The sequence below is a fragment of the Oncorhynchus kisutch genome, linkage group LG13, assembly GCF_002021735.2.
Source record: "Oncorhynchus kisutch isolate 150728-3 linkage group LG13, Okis_V2, whole genome shotgun sequence".
Classification (NCBI taxonomy): domain Eukaryota; kingdom Metazoa; phylum Chordata; class Actinopteri; order Salmoniformes; family Salmonidae; genus Oncorhynchus; species Oncorhynchus kisutch.
The window spans coordinates 60,362,002-60,384,710 of record NC_034186.2 but is presented as its reverse complement, the minus strand read 5'-3'; the positions used below and the strand labels follow the sequence as shown (position 1 = coordinate 60,384,710).

At 44.4% G+C, this 22,709-nt stretch overlaps 2 protein-coding genes across 5 annotated transcripts in view; one reads left to right on the top strand and one right to left on the bottom strand.

The window, feature by feature from the left end:
- LOC109901729 (platelet endothelial aggregation receptor 1) overlaps positions 1 to 16,457 on the top strand; it is a 39,745-nt gene extending 23,288 nt beyond the window's left edge. The window contains exons 3-23 of one of the 2 annotated variants that reach the window (XM_031786770.1): positions 237 to 338; positions 440 to 540; positions 728 to 820; positions 3,772 to 4,018; positions 9,638 to 9,743; positions 9,921 to 10,057; positions 10,292 to 10,504; positions 10,682 to 10,856; positions 11,039 to 11,159; positions 11,628 to 11,791; positions 12,145 to 12,247; positions 12,466 to 12,612; positions 12,756 to 12,887; positions 13,043 to 13,171; positions 13,323 to 13,448; positions 13,712 to 13,921; positions 14,107 to 14,213; positions 14,342 to 14,465; positions 14,625 to 14,687; positions 14,954 to 15,157; positions 15,652 to 16,457. In XM_031786770.1, the coding sequence (XP_031642630.1) occupies positions 237 to 338; positions 440 to 540; positions 728 to 820; positions 3,772 to 4,018; positions 9,638 to 9,743; positions 9,921 to 10,057; positions 10,292 to 10,504; positions 10,682 to 10,856; positions 11,039 to 11,159; positions 11,628 to 11,791; positions 12,145 to 12,247; positions 12,466 to 12,612; positions 12,756 to 12,887; positions 13,043 to 13,171; positions 13,323 to 13,448; positions 13,712 to 13,921; positions 14,107 to 14,213; positions 14,342 to 14,465; positions 14,625 to 14,687; positions 14,954 to 15,157; positions 15,652 to 15,794 (2,947 nt within the window). In that variant the 3' untranslated portion in view covers positions 15,795 to 16,457. The remainder of the gene's footprint in view (positions 1 to 236; positions 339 to 439; positions 541 to 727; positions 821 to 3,771; positions 4,019 to 9,637; positions 9,744 to 9,920; positions 10,058 to 10,291; positions 10,505 to 10,681; positions 10,857 to 11,038; positions 11,160 to 11,627; positions 11,792 to 12,144; positions 12,248 to 12,465; positions 12,613 to 12,755; positions 12,888 to 13,042; positions 13,172 to 13,322; positions 13,449 to 13,711; positions 13,922 to 14,106; positions 14,214 to 14,341; positions 14,466 to 14,624; positions 14,688 to 14,953; positions 15,158 to 15,651) is intronic. The other variant, XM_031786771.1, reaches the window with a different exon arrangement.
- Positions 16,458 to 16,556: 99 nt separating this feature from the next.
- LOC109902034 (lamin-A-like) overlaps positions 16,557 to 22,709 on the bottom strand; it is a 29,930-nt gene continuing 23,777 nt past the window's right edge. For all 3 annotated transcript variants that reach the window (XM_020498088.2, XM_020498089.2, XM_031786772.1), the window contains 10 exons: positions 22,315 to 22,440; positions 21,841 to 22,014; positions 21,480 to 21,605; positions 21,065 to 21,285; positions 20,567 to 20,903; positions 20,274 to 20,381; positions 19,963 to 20,082; positions 19,718 to 19,774; positions 19,159 to 19,362; positions 16,557 to 18,923 (listed from right to left, as the gene is read on the bottom strand). In XM_020498088.2, the coding sequence (XP_020353677.1) occupies positions 18,888 to 18,923; positions 19,159 to 19,362; positions 19,718 to 19,774; positions 19,963 to 20,082; positions 20,274 to 20,381; positions 20,567 to 20,903; positions 21,065 to 21,285; positions 21,480 to 21,605; positions 21,841 to 22,014; positions 22,315 to 22,440 (1,509 nt within the window). In that variant the 3' untranslated portion in view covers positions 16,557 to 18,887. The remainder of the gene's footprint in view (positions 18,924 to 19,158; positions 19,363 to 19,717; positions 19,775 to 19,962; positions 20,083 to 20,273; positions 20,382 to 20,566; positions 20,904 to 21,064; positions 21,286 to 21,479; positions 21,606 to 21,840; positions 22,015 to 22,314; positions 22,441 to 22,709) is intronic.

Here is a 22,709-nt window from a genome sequence, read left to right as displayed (position 1 = left end):
CATGTCATTGTACCAGAATAGAAGGGAGCACGTTTTTTGTTTATACTGTTTAGTTTGTGATAAAGAAATAGAAGTAGCAGCAGGTTTCATTGTAGATAACTTGTTGTTCGTTGTTGCACTTATCATTGAAGATGTAGCACAAAATATCAACTTCAGGTTGTCTCAACTCTAGACCATGTTGGGTCCGTTCTGTCAATGTATTATTATGTCTGTGTATATTTTGTCCTTTCATGCAGCTTCACAACCTCAGTGAAGGAGTCATATGCCCACCCTTATGACCAGGTGACAGAGGAACCTTGCTCTGAGCCACGCACCTCCTACAGATGCACCCGTCACAGGTAACACAGTCTGCCGACTCACTTCATGTTTACTTCCTGGTTGTGTCCATGAGGTCAGAGGGTAACAGGAAGTATTCTCTATTTGACTTTGTGTTGGCCAGGATCACCTATAAGACAGCATACAGACAGGCGGTGAAGATGGACTACCGCCGGAGGTACCAGTGTTGCCCTGGCTACTACGAGAGCAGAGACAAATGTGTCCGTAAGTTTAATGCCATGGCTTTTCTTTATTAGCATATCAAAACAAACAAAATTCATCCAGTTTTGTGCTTGATTGCTGAGTTGGTTACATTCTGCAGAGTTGACATGCATGGCTTACATAATATATATACTCTCCACAAACCTTCTAGTCTAGTAAGAGTGTGTTTGTGTGTGTTTTTCATCACTAGCCCGCTGTACTAAGGAGTGTGTCCATGGGAGATGTGTTGCTCCAGACCGCTGCCAGTGTGAGGGAGGCTGGCGTGGCGACGACTGCTCCAGTGGTGCGTTACATCAACACACACACACACACACACCACACACACACACACACACACACACACACACACACACACACACACACACACACACACACACACACACACACACACACACACACACACACACACACACACACACACACACACACACACACACACACACACACACACACACACACACTGCAGGAAAGGACAAATGACCATTACTCAAAAACTGATCCTCACACACAACACTCAATCACACATAGGGCTTTCCAATGGAAACAGCAAGGGACCAAATAAACAGTGATGCGTCATTGAAGTAAGCCACAGTCCAGAAGGACACTATGTCCCACTGCCTTCCCTTCCTTTCACCTGCCATTTTATGCTACATCAAGTATATAACATCCTCAAAGCTTATCCTGCATGCTTAGACCCAGGGCCCGGGATGTAAAATCTATATTTTCCGTATTCTGCAAGTATACACTTTTGGAATCCTATGCTAAAAAATGTATAGTTTTAAAAAAAGCTTTATCTCAGCACAGGATTAATGTTTTACATTTTATTTATCCCAGAAGCATTTTATTAACCCAGAAACTTCTAGTTAATCAATGCCAGTGTTCTTCTGAACTCAACCAGGTCACTAGTACAGTGCTGAATGGAGGGCTTAACTTAAGCTGGTGGTGTGTGATGCTTTCAGAGGGGATGATGGGAAGGGGAAATGGAAAATGTTACCCCTTTCCCACTTTGTCTCTCTCTCCTTCTCTCTCTGGGCAAACAAGTGCTGGCCTCGGCCCCATACTGCTGAGTCCTATAATAAAGCCCACTGGCAGAATGAGAGCTGACACTTCCTGGAATAGATTCTTATGTGTTGAGCTAGCTGTGGGAAATGAGAGAGAAAGGCTGAGGTTTAGCACAGGGAGCTGAGAGAAAAACAGAGGAAGAGGGAGAGAGAGAGACCAAGAGAGAGGGGGAGAAGGGGGGGCAGAGGCAGCCAGAGAGAGTGCGAGAGAAAGAAGTGGACAAAGAGAACGAAAGAGGAAGAAAGAGAGAGAAATAAATGTAGTTTAATAAGAGATTGTTTTGGGAAGAGCGATTGTGATGGAATAATACATATTTGGTGAGGTCGGGGGGTTTGGATACAGAAAAAGAAGACTGGTTGAGTTTTGATACTTAAGAATAGAGTGATATACTCTAGAAGGGTGTGTGAGAAAGAAGGGTATGGGGGAGAGAAGGACTGGATGTGGTTCATTTAGATAGGTGGGAGATAATGCTGTGGTTGGATGCAGACGTGATCTCCACCACCACTTGGACAATACACTTTGGGAAAGAAGACAAGTGTCCCACCTTATCTTAATGCATTCCATTTACAGTACAATGGAGACTTGCCATTTTTAAAGAGCGCATCAATCGAAAAAATGTCACTTTTGAACCCTGATCAGATGTAAACAAACATATCGACAATCTCCCTGAGAACAGGTCTGGGTTCTGTTATAAGTTGAGTAAGTGCAGAGGCTTGGGCACAGCCAGCTGGTCCTAGCACAGCTCTTCAAAGCATAGGTGTCCAATCCATCATGTTTCACTCACCCACACTCATGGCTGGCCTTGTCAGGCCTGGACTATGATAGCAGATAGTACAAGGCCTAGTACCCTGCAGGTCCTAAATCTCCATTGGCGTCCTGGAGAACGCCTGTGCAAACATTATTGCTGCTCCAGCTGAGCTTCCCATAACTCAATGTGTCACACACACTCCAACTGCAGCCTCTCAGCGTCTCTGCCCACACAGGGAATGAGTAAACGTTTGATTCATTTAAACAAAGAAATGAGAAAAGGGTCTTGTTCTGAGTAATAAACATTTCTCTGCTATGTGGTAGTTTACGCTCCAAACCCTAATTTGGCCATACTGTCCCCTCCATTTAATTGTCAAAGAAGTCCTGCTTGAAACTGTGACACAGTACATACTGTATGTGACTGAAGGAAAGAGAGGTGGGTGGAAGATCTCACGATAAACTACGTAGAAAAGATACCGTTCCTGTAGAAAATGTGTGTGCTTGCTTCAGCTGTCTAAAAGTATTTTTCTCATAGTGGAAGAAGTAGTAGTAGTTTTTACTGCAATAGTAGTTGTGACTGAAGCAAGCACACTAGAATCCATTTAGAACCCTATGATTTGTTTGTGATCATTCCCCAATAACCTCAATGAGACAAGTATCAATCTATCATTGAATGGTTGTCATCATGATAGTTAGTGAGATCATCACTTGTGTGCAAAGCATCAGTTACATCACCTGTATTGGATATCTTTTTTTCCATTGAATAGTCCGTCTGCATTATTGATGAGACATTGGAGGAGTCAGTGTGTGTCCATGTGGGATCCTGGTTCTCGTGGAATCAGGAATGATCCCCCCCTGACGCTCCTTAACTCTGATTGAAATCCAAACCCTGTGCGAATCACCGGTTGGCGATAGCCGCCGGAGCCATCCCGAAAGGCCACTGTCAAATTCTCAATTTTAACCTCATCCATCTTGTTGGCTCCATGCAAATCGCCCTGTCAATCGTGATTCACAAGTCTGTTACATAAGATTCTGGAGCTATTAGGGCTAGAGTTGGACATAGACTATGTCTCTGTTTGTTGGAAATTCATGACTATACATGTATAGATTTATTGTCCCTGGGGGAGTGATCTTTACCATTGTCTTCTACTCAGGTTCCTGTGCTGTTGTTGTTGGGATGAAACATGACAGTCCCAATGGTCCAAATTGAATTTCATTGGATTTGTTTTTGTTAATGTGCATTGCAATGACATCACATATAGTATACAGTGTAACACCATACAACTACATCAGGTTAAGTTAATGTATAGAAAACCTTTTCAGAGATATCAGATGGAAAACATTGTACACTGGCCCACAAGTCCACTGTATGGGGTTTCTTTTTTTACATGTCTGTTATCGTCTGTGTCTGTGTGTGTTTTCCAGCCTGCGATGACCAACACTGGGGTCCAGGTTGTGGTCAGCTGTGTAAGTGTGAGAACGGTGGCCTGTGCAATCCTGTGACCGGTACCTGCCAGTGTCCTCCAGGCTACATTGGGCGCCGCTGCGAGGACCCCTGCCCACCAGGCACCTTTGGCAAGGGCTGTCTTCAGAAGTGCCAGTGTGGAACTGGGGGTTCCTGCAATAAAGTGACCGGAGAGTGCCTGTGTCGAGAAAATTTCACTGGGACATTGTGAGTTGTAGAACTAACGCTCTCTCAAATAGGCCTTCAGCAGTATGTATCAATATAAAGTAAATAGAATGTTAAGGTTGGAAAGACAAAATGCAGAGGCAGTAGACTAATTGTTATACCATATCCTATGGCCTTATTCCATCCTACCAATGCAGGAAAAGAGCCCCTCTTGGAACACTAGGTTAGAGCATGAGTCATTAGTTACACCCTGTGTTTTAGATGCCCCTGAGGATGAGTCATTAGTTACAACCTGTGTTTTAGATGCCTCTGAGGATGAGTCATTAGTTACACCCTGTGTTTTAGATGCCCCTGAGGATGAGTCATTAGTTACAACCTGTGTTTTAGATGCCTCTGAGGATGAGTCATTAGTTACAACCTGTGTTTTAGATGCCCCTGAGGATGAGTCATTAGTTACAACCTGTGTTTTGGATGCCTCTGAGGATGAGTCATTAGTTACAACCTGTGTTTTAGATGCCCCTGAGGATGAGTCATTAGTTACAACCTGTGTTTTAGATGCCCCTGAGGATGAGTCATTAGTTACAACCTGTGTTTTAGATGCCCCTGAGGATGAGTCATTAGTTACAACCTGTGTTTTAGATGCCTCTGAGGATGAGTCATTAGTTACAACCTGTGTTTTAGATGCCTCTGAGGATGAGTCATTAGTTACAACCTGTGTTTTAGATGCCCCTGAGGATGAGTCATTAGTTACAACCTGTGTTTTAGATGCCCCTGAGGATGAGTCATTAGTTACAACCTGTGTTTTAGATGCCCCTGAGGATGAGTCATTAGTTACAACCTGTGTTTTAGATGCCCCTGAGGATGAGTCATTAGTTACAACCTGTGTTTTAGATGCCTCTGAGGATGAGTCATTAGTTACAACCTGTGTTTTAGATGCCCCTGAGGATGAGTCATTAGTTACAACCTGTGTTTTAGATGCCCCTGAGGATGAGTCATTAGTTACAACCTGTGTTTTAGATGCCTCTGAGGATGAGTCATTAGTTACAACCTGTGTTTTAGATGCCCCTGAGGATGAGTCATTAGTTACAACCTGTGTTTTAGATGCCTCTGAGGATGAGTCATTAGTTACAACCTGTGTTTTAGATGCCCCTGAGGATGAGTCATTAGTTACAACCTGTGTTTTAGATGCCTCTGAGGATGAGTCATTAGTTACAACCTGTGTTTTAGATGCCTCTGAGGATGAGTCATTAGTTACAACCTGTGTTTTAGATGCCCCTGAGGATGAGTCATTAGTTACAACCTGTGTTTTAGATGCCTCTGAGGATGAGTCATTAGTTACAACCTGTGTTTTAGATGCCTCTGAGGATGAGTCATTAGTTACAACCTGTGTTTTAGATGCCCCTGAGGATGAGTCATTAGTTACAACCTGTGTTTTAGATGCCCCTGAGGATGAGTCATTAGTTACAACCTGTGTTTTAGATGCCCCTGAGGATGAGTCATTAGTTACAACCTGTGTTTTAGATGCCCCTGAGGATGAGTCATTAGTTACAACCTGTGTTTTAGATGCCCCTGAGGATGAGTCATTAGTTACAACCTGTGTTTTAGATGCCTCTGAGGATGAGTCATTAGTTACAACCTGTGTTTTAGATGCCCCTGAGGATGAGTCATTAGTTACAACCTGTGTTTTAGATGCCCCTGAGGATGAGTCATTAGTTACAACCTGTGTTTTAGATGCCTCTGAGGATGAGTCATTAGTTACAACCTGTGTTTTAGATGCCTCTGAGGATGAGTCATTAGTTACAACCTGTGTTTTAGATGCCCCTGAGGATGAGTCATTAGTTACAACCTGTGTTTTAGATGCCTCTGAGGATGAGTCATTAGTTACAACCTGTGTTTTAGATGCCCCTGAGGATGAGTCATTAGTTACAACCTGTGTTTTAGATGCCTCTGAGGATGAGTCATTAGTTACAACCTGTGTTTTAGATGCCTCTGAGGATGAGTCATTAGTTACAACCTGTGTTTTAGATGCCTCTGAGGATGAGTCATTAGTTACAACCTGTGTTTTAGATGCCTCTGAGGATGAGTCATTAGTTACAACCTGTGTTTTAGATGCCCCTGAGGATGAGTCATTAGTTACAACCTGTGTTTTAGATGCCCCTGAGGATGAGTCATTAGTTACAACCTGTGTTTTAGATGCCCCTGAGGATGAGTCATTAGTTACAACCTGTGTTTTAGATGCCTCTGAGGATGAGTCATTAGTTACAACCTGTGTTTTAGATGCCTCTGAGGATGAGTCATTAGTTACAACCTGTGTTTTAGATGCCCCTGAGGATGAGTCATTAGTTACAACCTGTGTTTTAGATGCCCCTGAGGATGAGTCATTAGTTACAACCTGTGTTTTAGATGCCTCTGAGGATGAGTCATTAGTTACAACCTGTGTTTTAGATGCCCCTGAGGATGAGTCATTAGTTACAACCTGTGTTTTAGATGCCTCTGAGGATGAGTCATTAGTTACAACCTGTGTTTTAGATGCCTCTGAGGATGAGTCATTAGTTACAACCTGTGTTTTAGATGCCTCTGAGGATGAGTCATTAGTTACAACCTGTGTTTTAGATGCCCCTGAGGATGAGTCATTAGTTACAACCTGTGTTTTAGATGCCTCTGAGGATGAGTCATTAGTTACAACCTGTGTTTTAGATGCCTCTGAGGATGAGTCATTAGTTACAACCTGTGTTTTAGATGCCCCTGAGGATGAGTCATTAGTTACAACCTGTGTTTTAGATGCCCCTGAGGATGAGTCATTAGTTACAACCTGTGTTTTAGATGCCTCTGAGGATGAGTCATTAGTTACAACCTGTGTTTTAGATGCCTCTGAGGATGAGTCATTAGTTACAACCTGTGTTTTAGATGCCCCTGAGGATGAGTCATTAGTTACAACCTGTGTTTTAGATGCCTCTGAGGATGAGTCATTAGTTACAACCTGTGTTTTAGATGCCCCTGAGGATGAGTCATTAGTTACAACCTGTGTTTTAGATGCCTCTGAGGATGAGTCATTAGTTACAACCTGTGTTTTAGATGCCTCTGAGGATGAGTCATTAGTTACAACCTGTGTTTTAGATGCCTCTGAGGATGAGTCATTAGTTACAACCTGTGTTTTAGATGCCTCTGAGGATGAGTCATTAGTTACAACCTGTGTTTTAGATGCCCCTGAGGATGAGTCATTAGTTACAACCTGTGTTTTAGATGCCCCTGAGGATGAGTCATTAGTTACAACCTGTGTTTTAGATGCCCCTGAGGATGAGTCATTAGTTACAACCTGTGTTTTAGATGCCTCTGAGGATGAGTCATTAGTTACAACCTGTGTTTTAGATGCCTCTGAGGATGAGTCATTAGTTACAACCTGTGTTTTAGATGCCCCTGAGGATGAGTCATTAGTTACAACCTGTGTTTTAGATGCCCCTGAGGATGAGTCATTAGTTACAACCTGTGTTTTAGATGCCTCTGAGGATGAGTCATTAGTTACAACCTGTGTTTTAGATGCCTCTGAGGATGAGTCATTAGTTACAACCTGTGTTTTAGATGCCTCTGAGGATGAGTCATTAGTTACAACCTGTGTTTTAGATGCCCCTGAGGATGAGTCATTAGTTACAACCTGTGTTTTAGATGCCTCTGAGGATGAGTCATTAGTTACAACCTGTGTTTTAGATGCCCCTGAGGATGAGTCATTAGTTACAACCTGTGTTTTAGATGCCCCTGAGGATGAGTCATTAGTTACAACCTGTGTTTTAGATGCCCCTGAGGATGAGTCATTAGTTACAACCTGTGTTTTAGATGCCCCTGAGGATGAGTCATTAGTTACAACCTGTGTTTTAGATGCCTCTGAGGATGAGTCATTAGTTACAACCTGTGTTTTAGATGCCTCTGAGGATGAGTCATTAGTTACAACCTGTGTTTTAGATGCCTCTGAGGATGAGTCATTAGTTACAACCTGTGTTTTAGATGCCTCTGAGGATGAGTCATTAGTTACAACCTGTGTTTTAGATGCCCCTGAGGATGAGTCATTAGTTACAACCTGTGTTTTAGATGCCCCTGAGGATGAGTCATTAGTTACAACCTGTGTTTTAGATGCCCCTGAGGATGAGTCATTAGTTACAACCTGTGTTTTAGATGCCTCTGAGGATGAGTCATTAGTTACAACCTGTGTTTTAGATGCCTCTGAGGATGAGTCATTAGTTACAACCTGTGTTTTAGATGCCTCTGAGGATGAGTCATTAGTTACAACCTGTGTTTTAGATGCCTCTGAGGATGAGTCATTAGTTACAACCTGTGTTTTAGATGCCTCTGAGGATGAGTCATTAGTTACAACCTGTGTTTTAGATGCCTCTGAGGATGAGTCATTAGTTACAACCTGTGTTTTAGATGCCTCTGAGGATGAGTCATTAGTTACAACCTGTGTTTTAGATGCCTCTGAGGATGAGTCATTAGTTACAACCTGTGTTTTAGATGCCTCTGAGGATGAGTAGAGAACCACTAGGAATTAGTGGGAACTATTTACATGAGGCAGCTGCCAACGTCAGAAATCAACACAGTACTCTAATAGTCCAAGGTCCACCCTCAAAAAATGTGTTGATCCATGACCCAGGAAACAAAACTGCAAAATGTCAGCAACTAGGTAGATAATCTTGTGATATGAACACTGTGTGATTCAAAACTTGTAAAAAAGTTGCATATTAATTTGTTTAAAAAAATGTAAGTTATGTCTTTAGCATCAAAATCATAGCGCAACTTGGATAATATCCCTAGCAACGCTCCTAGCAACGTTCTGGATAATATCCCTAGCAACGATAATATATCCCTAGCAACGTTCCTAGCAACGTACCGGTCCTTCACTGATCCAGATGAACCCGTATAAGATGTTTTGTCAGCTGTATTTAACTTACAAGGACCATCATTGCTTTTGCCTTCTAGCCAAACTAAAGACAGCACATTTGCCAGCTAACACAGCTCTCAAAACATTCACGGTCCCGACAGCTACATAATGCGATGTTCTGAAATCTGATACAAAAATCTATTTAGCACCTTTCAACAGCTTCTGATCTTGTATTATTCTGGGATTTCTCCGGTCCGGTACATAAGTTGCTTTCTGCAAGCGTGGACAACGGAAAGTGTGTAACAAATGTAACCAAGGTGTAGCATGCCAACCTCATTATGTTGCTAGGGGAAATGACCCAAAATGCTATGATTTTGAAATTGTATCTTTGATTTGTAATATTTAAGCAACGTGCAACGTTTACAAGTTTTGAAACACACAGTCCTCATACTCATAAAATGATCTGCGTAATGATGTTTGTTTCCTGGGTCACTGAATGCCTTTTCTGAAGCCTTTTTCTGGTGGGAGGCCCTTTGACAATAAGCCCTAGTAGAAGTGTTTGGCAATGTACCACTATTGATGAATTCTACTGTGTACAGTTGAGTAATGTTGCAAGTGCAGTAATTTTATTTGTCCTTGAACAACTTTCTCTGTATGCTTACGCACTGGATCGCAAAGAGGTTCCACTAAATTGAAAAAGATAGGAACTCGTTAACTTGTACCCTACATTTCCATCTCTACACAATCTGAGTTGAGCTGCCACTCAGAGTTCTTTCCTCCATGTTCCTCAGCTGTGAGAAGGCATGCCCAAGGAGTCCGTGCCCACTGCGATGCCCGTGCCAGAATGGGGGAATCTGCCAGGGGAAGGGGATCTGTGCGTGCCCCCCTGGGTGGACGGTATGTTTCCTGATCCCTACATTGACTCAAACACAGCATCAGTGGGTCAACGTGGAAATCTTTGTCTTTTGAGGTTATCAATCAGATCCCTCTTTTAATGTCATTGTACCATGTACACTCTCTCTCTTTCTCTCTTTGTTTCCTCTCTCTTTCTCTGTCTTTCTCTCTCTTCCTCAGGGTGAGGTGTGTACAGAGCGCTGTGCAGAGGGCAGGTTTGGTCCTAACTGTGCCCACGAGTGTGTGTGTCACAACCGGGGCCACTGCGACCCTGAGACAGGCCATTGCCAGTGTGCTGAAGGCTTCACTGGAAACAGGTGTGTGTTTATCTAACTCTCTGCAGTAGAGACAGATACATGTGCTGAATACTCAACCTGCGCCCATGGTTGGGTAGAAGTTGTTTATATCATACAGTTCATGTATCTGTCATACAGGATATTAAATAGGATACAAACAGAATAGTTTCTGATTCAGTTCGAGCCAGATATATGTTATTCCACTTTGGTTGCGGAGCTTGTCCTGATTTGTGTGTATGTGTGGTATCTCCACAGGTGCAGTGAGGAGTGCAGGGTGGGTAGTTATGGGCGGGACTGTAAGGGTGTGTGCGACTGTGCCAACGGGTCTCGCTGCTATAACATAGACGGAGGCTGTCTGTGTGAGCCTGGCTTCAGTGGACCCCAGTGCAGAGAGAGGATGTGTAGGCACGGCACCTACGGCCTTCAATGTGAACGCACCTGTCGCTGCCACGACACACACACACTCAGGTATGGATCAAGAAAGGGTACACACACACACTGCCACATATAACAATTCACACACACATACACACAAGCCCATAATAGTTTTTACATTATTTTGTCGTTTATAATTCTTAGATTTGTTTAATTCTGTATTAATTGTGCTCACCCATGTGACCATGTTCTCCTCTGTCCATTGGCTAGCTGTCACCCACTGAAAGGCGAGTGCACGTGCCAGCCTGGCTGGGCGGGGCTTTACTGCAACGAGACCTGCGCCCGTGGTTACTACGGCCATGGTTGCCTGGAGCCCTGCCTGTGTGTCAACGGAGGGGTGTGTGACAGTGTGAGCGGGGGCTGCCACTGTGCCCCTGGGTACACGGTGAGTGAGGAGGACAGGCAACACTGGGGCACAGAATAGCACTGACAATAACTAAAGCTACATTTATTTGGGTTATTTACGTAAGGTAATAAACATGCATGCAGAAATGTATACTCATATTGCATATATTCTGCTTTTCTGATGTTGTGAGCTGTTATAACCTGCTTATGTCTGTTGCGTAGGGTGCTCACTGTGAGAGTCCCTGTAAGAGTGGTACCTATGGGAAGGACTGTTCTCTGGAGTGCTCCTGTTCCAACTCAGTGTACTGCTCTCCCATTGATGGGACCTGCTTCTGCAAAGAGGGTGAGTCACTGATAAGAGACATTCTGACTGAGCGAGAATAGTCATAATATCTCTACTCCGATGGGACAAACAAACACGCAGACATACTCAACGGTGTGAGTATGTCTGTGGCTACCTTATTGTGTGAACCAGTCAGTTAGAACGCGATTCCATCTGTGTCGCTGAAGCGTTCGAAATTGAAATCGAAATTGAAACAGGACTTCCTTTTGAGCCGACGTATGCAGCGTTTACCGTGAACGCAGTCACCGCTAGCTAACGTGGGAGCATTGCCTTTAAAGTTCAATCACGCTGTAACCTTGAACCTCCGCGACACCGTTTGAATCCAGCCATAGGTCTCAGAAGCAGACCTGTGTTTTGTTCCAAAATAGCTGCTCCTCTTTACAGAAAGACATTTAGACAAACATACAGGCTGACAGACACAGACATGTATGATTCCTTTACAAAAGGTCCCTCTCTGTCTCTCTCCAGGCTGGCGAGGGCGGTACTGCTCCATGCCCTGTTCTAAGGGCACCTGGGGCCCGGGTTGCAACGCCACGTGCCAGTGTGCCAATGGGGCATTGTGTAACCCAGCAGACGGATCCTGCACTTGCTCTCCAGGCTGGCAGGGGCCCCTGTGCGACCAACCATGTCCCGTAAGTGCCAGTGTGATACTGTAGCTATAACGTTTGTTAAAAGGAAACATGATCTTAACGTAACTTGGGCCTGATGTGATTTTTTTCATTGCATATATTAGTAATGTTACTCATACTATAATCACTGTCTTTATCTCTTTACTGTAGCTCATTCTGTGCATCCATAAGCCTATATTCTGGACTTCCCCTTATCTTCAGTCCTCCTTTTCCTCAATGAGGCTAATCTGCCAACTATGATGTATTTACAGTGTATCTTGCCAAAGTACAGTTTGCTTGACTCTGACTGTGCTGGCCAAATGGTTCAGGGATTCCCTTGACGATGCTTTTGTGGTTGGCATGTGTTTGCTGTACAGATGGGCACGTTCGGGCCAGGCTGCCTGAAGAGGTGTGACTGCCTAAACGCAGACGGCTGCCAGGGTGCCAGCGGGCAGTGCCAGTGTCTGCCAGGGTGGACTGGTAAGCACCGACGCCCCCGTTGAGTTTGTGTCAGCTTGGGATGGACCTGGAAATGAGTCAGTCCAATGTGATCTACAGGTTTTAACCTCCCTCTGTGTCTCTCTCTCTCTGTGTCTGTCTCTCTCTGTCTCTCTCTCGCTGTCTCTCTGTCCCACTCTCTGTCTCTCTCTCTCTCTGTGTGTCTCTCTGTCTGTCTTGTGTGTGCTTTTCTCTCCTAGGTGCCCGCTGTGCCCAGACATGCTCAGAGGGTACATGGGGACGTCACTGTAACCAGAGCTGCTTCTGTCAGAACAGTGCCACATGTCTGCCACACAGCGGTGCCTGCGTTTGTCTCCCTGGTTACTGGGGACCCACCTGTCAACAAAGTGAGTACAGAAAATGTTTGATATTCATGCCTGTATAAATAAGTAGAAAATGTCACTATCACCATCAATCTCATTCATATGCTAAGTTGTGTGTCAAGTTGCTAAATTGTTATGAATCACCATAATCTCTCTCTTTCTCTCAGTGTGCAGTGCAGGTGTGTATGGTGACCAGTGCAGTATAACATGCCCTTCCTGTGCCCACTCCTCCTCCTGCCACCATGTCACAGGCCAGTGTGTGTGTACCCCCGGGTACACTGGAGCCCTTTGTGAACAAGGTCAGCACTAAATCATATCTCACCTATAGTCAAACTAGTGTATATATATATATAGAAGACCCGCAGCATCTTGGCATACTTTAGTGCTTTACATGGTCATTTTTTGATGTGTGTATTATATTTGACCTTGACGTGTGTTTTGGTGTAATTCCTAGCCTGTCCAGGGGGTCTCTATGGTAAGCAATGTACTGGAGTGTGTAGATGTGCCCACAACTCATCGTGCCACCATCAGGATGGGTCCTGCCTCTGCCCCCCAGGATGGACAGGCCCTGACTGTACTCTACGTAAGTCTGGCTCAATTGAGTTTTTACTGTATCACAACATATGCCCAACTTGACCTTTGCTGATTGAAATCAATGCCATCAATGACATTTAAAAAAAAATAAAGAGTTCAAATTCACAAGTCATACTTTGAATATCTGCATGTGCCTCTAGAATGCCACCATGGGATGTTTGGCCTTAACTGTGCCCAAGTCTGCTCCTGCCCACCCAACTTCTACTGCGACCCACAGACAGGGGAGTGTGTGTGTGAATCAGGACCAGGGATCGACTGCAAAAAAGGTATGGTCTCCCCTTTACCCAATGAACAGTTACGAACCATACATCTGTTTACAAGCTAGTAATGACATACTGTTACCCATAGCTACCAGGCTATAATAGTTGTCTATTGAGTTGTCTATTGAATCTGCTACAATCCAGTTAAATAAGACGGTAATGAAACTGTGGTTATTATCTACCTAAGACTATTCAGCATTAAATATTGTGACGGTGATGACTGGAGGGCCTGTGACGGTGATGACCCTTGTTCTCTGTGCTCCACACAGAACGCTTTGTGAGTATGATGGTGCCCGTGTCCCCGGGGGAGAGGGACTCGTGGGGGGCCATCGCAGGCATCGTGGTGCTGGTCATGCTGGTGGTGCTGCTGCTGGCCCTGCTACTGCTCTACCGCCGCCGGCAGAAAGACAAGCAAGCCAACACACCAACAGTCTCCTTCTCCACCTCACGCACCGTCAACTCCGAATACGCAATACCAGGTACTGTATTGATACAGCGTTGGTTTAAAAGATTACGTTAAAAAACAAATGTTTGCGAATAGTTTGACCACATAATGTATCCATACTGTAGCACTGGCTAGGTTACGGTTTTGGTTAGGATTCATACACAGTAATGTATTTTATACACAGTGCTGGTTATTGATGTCATGTCCCTTCTTGCTCAGATGTTCCTCACAGCTACCACCACTACTACAACCCCAGCTATCACACATTGACTTGGAGCAGACCCCCTCTACCACACGTCCCCAACAACCAGGACCGCGCCATCAAGGCAAGTGTCATTACCGTCACCTCCGTCTCGAGTCAACTCTGTTACACCCGTGTCCTTTATACAGGATATGCTTGTTTGAGAGGAGCTGTATGATTTCCGATTGGTTAATATTGGTGTCTTTCAAACAGAACACCAATAACCAGCTCTTCTGTGATGTGAAGAACATGGAGAGGGAGAGAGGCCTGTTCGGGGTGGAGAGCAATGCCACTTTGCCTGCAGACTGGAAACACCACGAGGCTCGCAAAGAACCAGGTCCGTCTTTTTTTACTGCCTGTTTCAAACTGCCCGTTCTTCGCCACCTTTCATCCTCCATTTCATCACCTGATATTGATTTAATACCAAGACAGGATATTTGTATTTTATGAGTTTGCTATAAATAAATAGATTATGCTAAATGTTTCATGTTTACAGGAGCTTTCAGCATTGACCGCAGTTATAGCTACAGTGCCAGCCTTGGGAAATATTACAACAAAGGTAGTTTTCCATGCTTCCTATATATCCCTTTTCTCCTTCATTTCCAGAAACTCCAAGTTAACATGAAATATGCTTGCTTTTCTCTAGAACTACTCTAGGCAACATGTCCATCAATCCATTTTCACACATGCCTTCCTTTTGTGGAACATTTAACATAAATCATGCCTGAACTGTCAACCCATCACCAGATGACAAACTACATGTGACTTGGCTGACCCAGAGCCAGTCAGCTCCTCTGTTAACTTTTACACTCTGCCCCTTGTTAGTGACAGAACTAAAGGACACTGGGGTTGCAGCTAGCAGCAGTTCTCTGAACAGTGAGAACCCCTACGCCACCATTAAAGACCTGCCCGGCCTGCCCTTCGTCCCTCCTGAGAGCAGCTACATGGAGATGAGGACAGCCGTACCCCATGACAGGTCCTACACCGAGATCAGCCCTCCACCATTCAGCACAGCAACATTACGCAGAGGTGGGTTACTATACTGTTGTTCAAGACCCTTCCAATTTATATCAGTAGTATACACAGAATATCTGGCTATGCTAGCATGTAAAACAACAAAACAGACAATTCTCTATCACTATGTAAAATGTTTAGGTTTCACATAGCATACTCAGAAAAAAAAAGAATAAATATTAGACTGTGCAAATAGACAACTGAGATGGATGGGTTTCCGTAACACATGGTTGAATGGGCAGTACTGTTTTCATGGAAATGAAAGGAGGTCATGTGAGGAAAGGGAGAGGGGAGGAAACCACAGGAATGGATTGGAAAGTCTCAGTATGAGGGCTGGAGAAAGGGTTGACCATAGCATTAACCTCATTCCTAGGCCAGGAGAATCATACTGTATATTTCATAGTATGATCCTTAAATTTACCATTCACATTATTTAAAGAAAATCAGAAATATAAACTCCAGTAGACGGATGACAATTACACTTACAATGTTTATTTCAAATTTTTCAGAGCGTAGTTCCCTTGGGCAGGTCCCAGAGCAGGAGCCCCATAATCACTATGACCTACCTGTGAACAGCCACATCCCAGGACACTATGACCTGCCACCTGTCCGACGCCCACCCTCTCCCGTACGCAGGAGACTGCCCCAATGACACCAGCCCTACTCTGAACATCACAACTCAGAAGAACTACTTTTAAACGTTACTGCCATTCAAAAACATTGGTAGGAAGTTGTCTTGGGGTTATTCAAGGCTACAAAAGTCAGTTGCAGCTTTGACAGTCAGTGCAACCTGACAAAGACAGCAGATTATGCCGATGCTTCTGTCAGTAGGTTTACATAGTAACACTGCCCCCTGGTGGATTAAAGGTGGCATTTTATCCACCGTTACACTCTTGTGATCCAGACTCAAGGGCCAAGGCATGTGGGGATAGGCTTTGAGAATGCCAGTATCGCAGTTTGAGGACATACATGCATGCATTCGAGTTTGACCCAACTTGGGATTCTTTCAAATGGTATTTTCAAACTGCAGCTGAAGGGACTTGGCTTTTGGAGCACTTGATTTGGCATACAAGCCTTTTGACCAGAATGACAAACCGGGATGGCAATTGAAAGACATTTTTATATCTCCATGATGTCAGTAGTTTAGTATGATGTCCTCTCAAGCCCCTTTTCCCCTCCCCTATAGACAATAGAATGTCAGCTTCCAATTAGGGGAAATCCAGACCACATTTGTACAGCTAGCGCCTCAGAATGTTTTTCAATGTAATCATGCAATATGTTGTATATAATGTACATTAAATGGCTTAACATTGTATGCACTTGTTCAGAAGCATGTTGTGCTCAGGTAGCTACTCTAATATCACACATCAAACCACAGATGACATTTTATTAAGAAGTCAACCACAAGACGGCATTTGTTGGGAAAATATTTTTCATTGTGTCTTCTTGAACAGAAAAGGCTGGTAAATCATCACTAATTCATTCTCCCTGGATTGCATGGTTTTCCCATATTAGGTATAATAATTTCTTACAAATTCAATTGAGCATTATGTACAAGGGCAATTTCCGTACAAATATGCAACTATAGCCAACATACTGTGTAAATCTATAAATTCCATTGTCTTTAAAGACAAAATGTCGCATATCTTTGGAATTGACACCTCATAATGCAAAAAGAATACATAATTTCCAATGATCACTAGCAGGTATCAATAAGGCACTTGAGACATGATGAGAAAAGAAATGCTGAAAAGTGACAAAAGTAATTATATATGTATAAGTAAAAAATATTATTGAGCTTCTCTAAGGTATGTCTGGAGCAGTGAGAATAATCACATTTTCTCCAAATTGGTAGTGATAGAAATGTGTATGAAGTACAAAAAAAACTAAAATGTTTCATAAAGTATCAAGTATTCTCAGAAACTCTTCACTGCTTATACATCCTATAAAAGGCTGCCAGACTACTGCCAGACTACTGCCAGACTACTGCCAAACTACTGTACATGCCTCTATTAATATATTCAGTGGATAAATCTTTGTAGATGATTGTAGCTCTTTTTCGACATACCGGTAATTGTAAAGAAATAAGACGCGCCCCCCCCCCCCTGAAAAAAAAGAATAAACATGCCCAAAAGAAAAGACGCTAAGCTCAGAAAAGTGGGAGAGAGGCCTCTGGACAATAGTTTCAAGACTACAATACATGAATACAGAGAATGTCAATGTAAAATTGGTATCATGTGAGGAATAGATGGTTTAAGTTTAATTTAGGTTTCCTTCTCAAGTTAAATACTCTTTCTGACCTTGTCAAAGTGACACCTTGATAATTGATTACACTGAAAATATGGCACCAACATGTTTGCCAATGCAACATACTGTGTAGTTCATAAATAAAGTAACTTTTATAACTTTTGGCCAGATAATACCATATAGTCCAACTACCCCTACGGGCCATTCAGGCTCAGGCTTACTTGTCCAAGGTTTACTTTCTATCTGTACCCATTCTTTCTGACACTACACCTGATACAAAGTTACAGAATGTACACATTGTTGCACTGCTGTCACGAGAAGGTAAGCATTGTACTTTCATTTAAAATCAACACACTTCCAACTCAGACGATTTCTGTCTTTAGAGTCTGACAAACTATAACATCTATTTCTCAAGCTGCCACATTCCCTCAAACCTAAAAATGGAAGGTCAATATTAGAAGGTTACAGTAACATTACTATAATCCATCTGGCAATTATCTCAGATTCAAAAAGCAAAATAATCCATACAAATCATATTTTTTTGTCTAGATCTGATGAGTTGCCCTACAGTATAACTACGTAAACAAAAAAGCGTGGCAGAACTGTTTTGTCATACAAGACAAAGGTGAGGTCAGACAATAATTATCAGCCTCTAAGAGGAAACTATTTCTGGAGGTCAGAGGTCATGTCAAGACCGTACTCAACTTTACAATACAGTACTACTTGGTCTTCCCCATGTCTGTGCTCATCTCGTTTTGGTATCCTTTCTTTAACAACTACATACCTCTTTCAAGCCTGTGAAAACAAGTCACAATTTGGAACCTATATCCATATTACCATAGTTGTCTGTTTCATGAGTAATAATATAGATGTCATTCCATAAAAAACTACTGTCTTGTGTTCAGAAATATAAACCACTTGATGGCAGTGTCAAGTTTGAGCTCCTCTTTGTAACTATGGCTTTAGAATGACCAATCCCATCGCTCAGTCTAATACAAACCCCCATAATCCTCTAGCGGTCAGAGGGGGTTCACTCCATCTCCATTTAGTGACATTCTATGGTAGTGTATTTGGAATACCAGGCCAGAGATCCCTGGTTCCAGCCCCCATATCCACTGATTCATAGCAGGGTTTGCTGCTGTGCGTGTTTAGTGTTGTGACAGTTTAGACATGATGCAAAAGCCCACTATGGATCAAAGTCCACTGTAATGGTTAAAGGTGCTTTCTGTGCCTCTCTCCCTAGATATGGCCCTAAACAGTGAAAGCATCTGCCCAGCCCACATGCAATAACTAGAATATACAAGCTCATATATCTGAAGTGAATACACAGCTTTTGCCAAACACCAAAGGCAATCTAACCTGCAGATTATGTTATACAAAATAAGACAGATCATACATCAAACAAAGGAAATAAAAAAGTAATTAACAAAAAAAGGCATCTCCCATCCATGTGTGGTGTGGGGGGTACTTGTCCAGGTAAGTTGGTGCCTGCCTGGCTTTACATGATGGAGCAGTTCTCCGGTCTGGGACCTCCCTGAGAAAGACAGGAAGTGACATAGGGGCGTTAGAGGAAGTGAGGGGACAGGAAGGGGCTGTTGTCATAACAGCAGGAGACACAGGAAAACTGGGATAACAGTGTTGCTGTGCGCATGAGCGTTCATGTGTCAGAGAGAGAGAGAGAGAGAGAGAGAGAATGCGGGGTGTTTGTGCTTTAAAACAGAAATAGTGTGTGTTAAAACAATATACATGATCAAACAGTCCTACAGTACCTGTCTGGGTGAGTTGCTACCCATTATAAAGAGGGGAGACATCAGGCCCTCAGGCAGACCTCCTCCACTGCTGATGGAGCAGGAGCCACTGGACACCCCTGAGGTGGCACAGCTCTTATCAGACGGCTGGCCACATGAGCCACAGACCACCGTGCGGCTCCGTAGGTTGTAGTCACTGTCCACACCGCACGCACTGTGGTTGCCCTGCAGAGGGAGACAGAGAACAGAAGGTTCCAACATTACTGGTAAATACTAACTGTAGCCACTGTGAGGCAGTGGTTCCTACACTTTTTAGAACGGAGACCCAGTAATGGTAAATAAAAAAAAGTATTTCAATTTTTCTTGTCACCCTTTAGAGAAGTATTTAAGTGTATCATCACACACCCCTGGCCTTGTTCGGTGACTAAATAAGTACTCTACATAAATGAACCTATTTTCATCTGAAACAGGGGATCCTGAACAACGTTTTGGCTCAATAGCCTTCCTCACAGTGCAAGTATAGTTTGAGTAATTTATTTATCATCCTGAGCCTGTGTCTTTCATAAAATGTGAGACTCACGTCATCGTCATCATCTTCCTGGAACAGGGTGCGTGTAACCTTCCTCTGTGCCATTTCCTATGGGAAAGAGAAGCGCAGAACAGTCAGTTTGTCAACCGGCTATGACATGAGTAAGGTTTTTTACCAAATCTCACATGTATTCAAATATGTAGGATAGGAAGTGGGATGATGTTGCCAAGAGAAAGACTGAACAGTCAATGGGAAGGTACAACTACAAACAGGTGCATGAAACGTGTGCCACTCACCTCTCCATTGGCGCTGACCAGGATGGTTTGGAACAGGTCTCCGCTGCCCCATGAGTTCTGGGTCTTCCACACCAGGTCTGAGGGGGCGTTGTGGGTGCCGCCTGCTCCTGAAGCCCAAATCTACAGAGGGAAGAGGTACAGGACTGTCTGTTATGACCTGATCACATACTATAGATGGTTTACACACAGGCCCACATTGTGACAAACATTCTGCTCTCTGTTAGAATACACACTTCTCTCAACATGGTGTACTAAAAACTGAACACAAGCATAGTTGATGACAGTGCAGACATGATGAAGGTTTTACTCACTGTGACGGTCTGTCCTGCCTTGAGGTTGAATTTGGGGGGGAACTTGTAGACGATGGGGGTGCTGGTGCCCACCTGTCTCTTCACCTGCCAGTGGCCCAGAAGCTGGTCCTAAAGGAGAACAGACAAGCATCAAGTGTGTTTCAGTGATTGTCCTTTTACAACATCAGCCTAACATGGTGTTTTTACTACAGTAGCTTCCTTACAAAACCTGTGCATTTGACCATAACAGAAAGAATGCGACAATGGGTGCTTTCTGCTACGATGCATGTCAAGCTGACCGATGAACTCCATACCTCGTTGGCCTTGTTGCTGAGGCGGACGTACTTCCCCTCCAGGTCCACCTCGTCCACGGTGACGCGGCCGCTAGCGGAGGCCTGCTGGGCAATGCGTGTACGCGTCACGGCGCCCCCCGCCAGGCTGGAGGCCTCGCTGTCGTTGTCATTGAGCCGTCTCTTCTTGGCGCTAGCCGTGCCTGAGGAGTTGCGGCTGCCGCTGGTGGACTGGACCACTCGGGCGCTGTGGCTGTGTCCTGAGCCCGAGGTACGGGTGGTATGGGTGTGTGCTGAACCCGAGCCGGTGGTACGGGACACGGTGACTCGGGTTGGGGGAGGGCTGGGAGACAGACGCAGTCTGGGGGGGTGGCAGAGAAGAAGATTGTTGATACAAATCTAGTGTGGGTGTGTAGGTTACATGAGTTTATTTACTTCAGTCTGTGTGTAAATGTCTGTGTGTGGCTTTCAGTGCTCGTGTATGCATGATGTGTATTGTGCATATCTGTCATGTCTCCTCACCTCTCCTCCTCTCCCTCCAGCAGTTTACGATAGGCGCTGATCTCCATGTCCAGGGCCAGTTTGATGTCCAGCAGCTCCTGGTATTCATCCAGCTGTTGCTGCATTCGCATGCGCATGTCCCCCATCTCCCTCTCCTTGTCCTCCAGGCGCCGGCGCATCGTGTCCCGCTCCCGGGCCAGAGACTCCTCCAGCTCACGCACCCTGGCCTCCCTCGCCGCCAGCTAACACACAGAGGGTTGATACCCCGGTTAGACCAACCAAAAGGGCCATATTTGACAGAGACGAGATGAACTGCGCTAATACTTTGCATTAGAGCCAACACTAGAGCTAAGATAACAGCTGTCAGAGCTCCACAGTACGGAGATGTACGGTAAGAGACTTCTGTGATTGCACCCTGTCCACCTGTCAGCCGTACCTGTTTCTGCAGCTGGCTGAGCTGGGAGGACATGCCCTCCATCCGCACGCGGGTCTGCTGCAGCTCCTCGTGAGCCGCCCCCACCAGGGTACTGTTCCTGTCTGCGGAGTGACGGGCGTTCTCCAGCTGAGACACACACACACAGGGCCAGAGGTCAGAACGAAACCACACTACATGTGTCTGTGCTAGGTTGGCACTGGGCCAGTGAAAGGATGTTGAATGATGCATGGACAATACTACCGATTTCAACTGGATGGACAGCTTAGTGAAATTAAAATGAAATAACACTATCGATTTGAACTGATTTACTTCTAGTCCACGTTTTAGCTGGTAGTGTGGACCAGTGGGTTGTGCTCCCTACCTTGGAGGTGTAGGTCTTCTCGATCTCCTCCTTATAGATGCGGACCTGCTCCTCGTGCTGGGCTCTCAGCTCCATCAGGGCCTCAGCCAGCTTACTCTCATAATCTTGCTTTGTTCCTGCACTGTCAATCTCCACCATGCGAGACTCGTGCCTGCGCTTGGACTCCCTCAGCTCCTGCAGGGAGATAGACGGTACAGGCATACTTGAGTTATAGAAGAGGGGGTGAAGAGGTAACCTCATAAAACAGACTGATCTCGGTGTTCCATCAGTCTAGTTTGTAAGGCTAGTGAAGAGGACAAATGGGGAAACAAAAGGGAGAGAAAAAAAAGAGTGAGAGATAAGGAGGAGCAGATCAGAGGGAGAAAAAGAGAAAAAAGAAAGTCTGAGGTAAAAAGAGAGAGAGAGGTCAAGGGGGAAAAGGAGCGCTAGTGTAAGAGTGTAAGGTAAAAAAGAGGGAGAGAGAGAGAGCCTCACCTCTCCGTAGATGTTCTTCTGGAACTGCAGTTCTTCCTTGAGGGTCTGCAGGCGGTTCTCAGCGTCCACTCTCCTCAGCATCTCATCCTGAAGCTGCTTCTTAGCATCGCTCAGACCTGTCTCCAGCTAAGGGACAGAGAGTTTAAAGTTTGATGTTCACCTTTAGGGTTCTGTTAGATTAGATCAATTATTAATCATTTGTTGATCTGAAATCGCTAGAGTTATCAAAATCGCTTTAGCGAAGAGGAATAGAGGAGCTGCATATAAGATGTCAAAGCATGACTGGGTGAAACGATAGTTCAATTATGTGACCAGAAGGTGGCGTAGGAATATTATTCATTTCAGAGTTCATTGAGAACAATCCATGGTGATGCACTGACCTTGTTACAGCACTC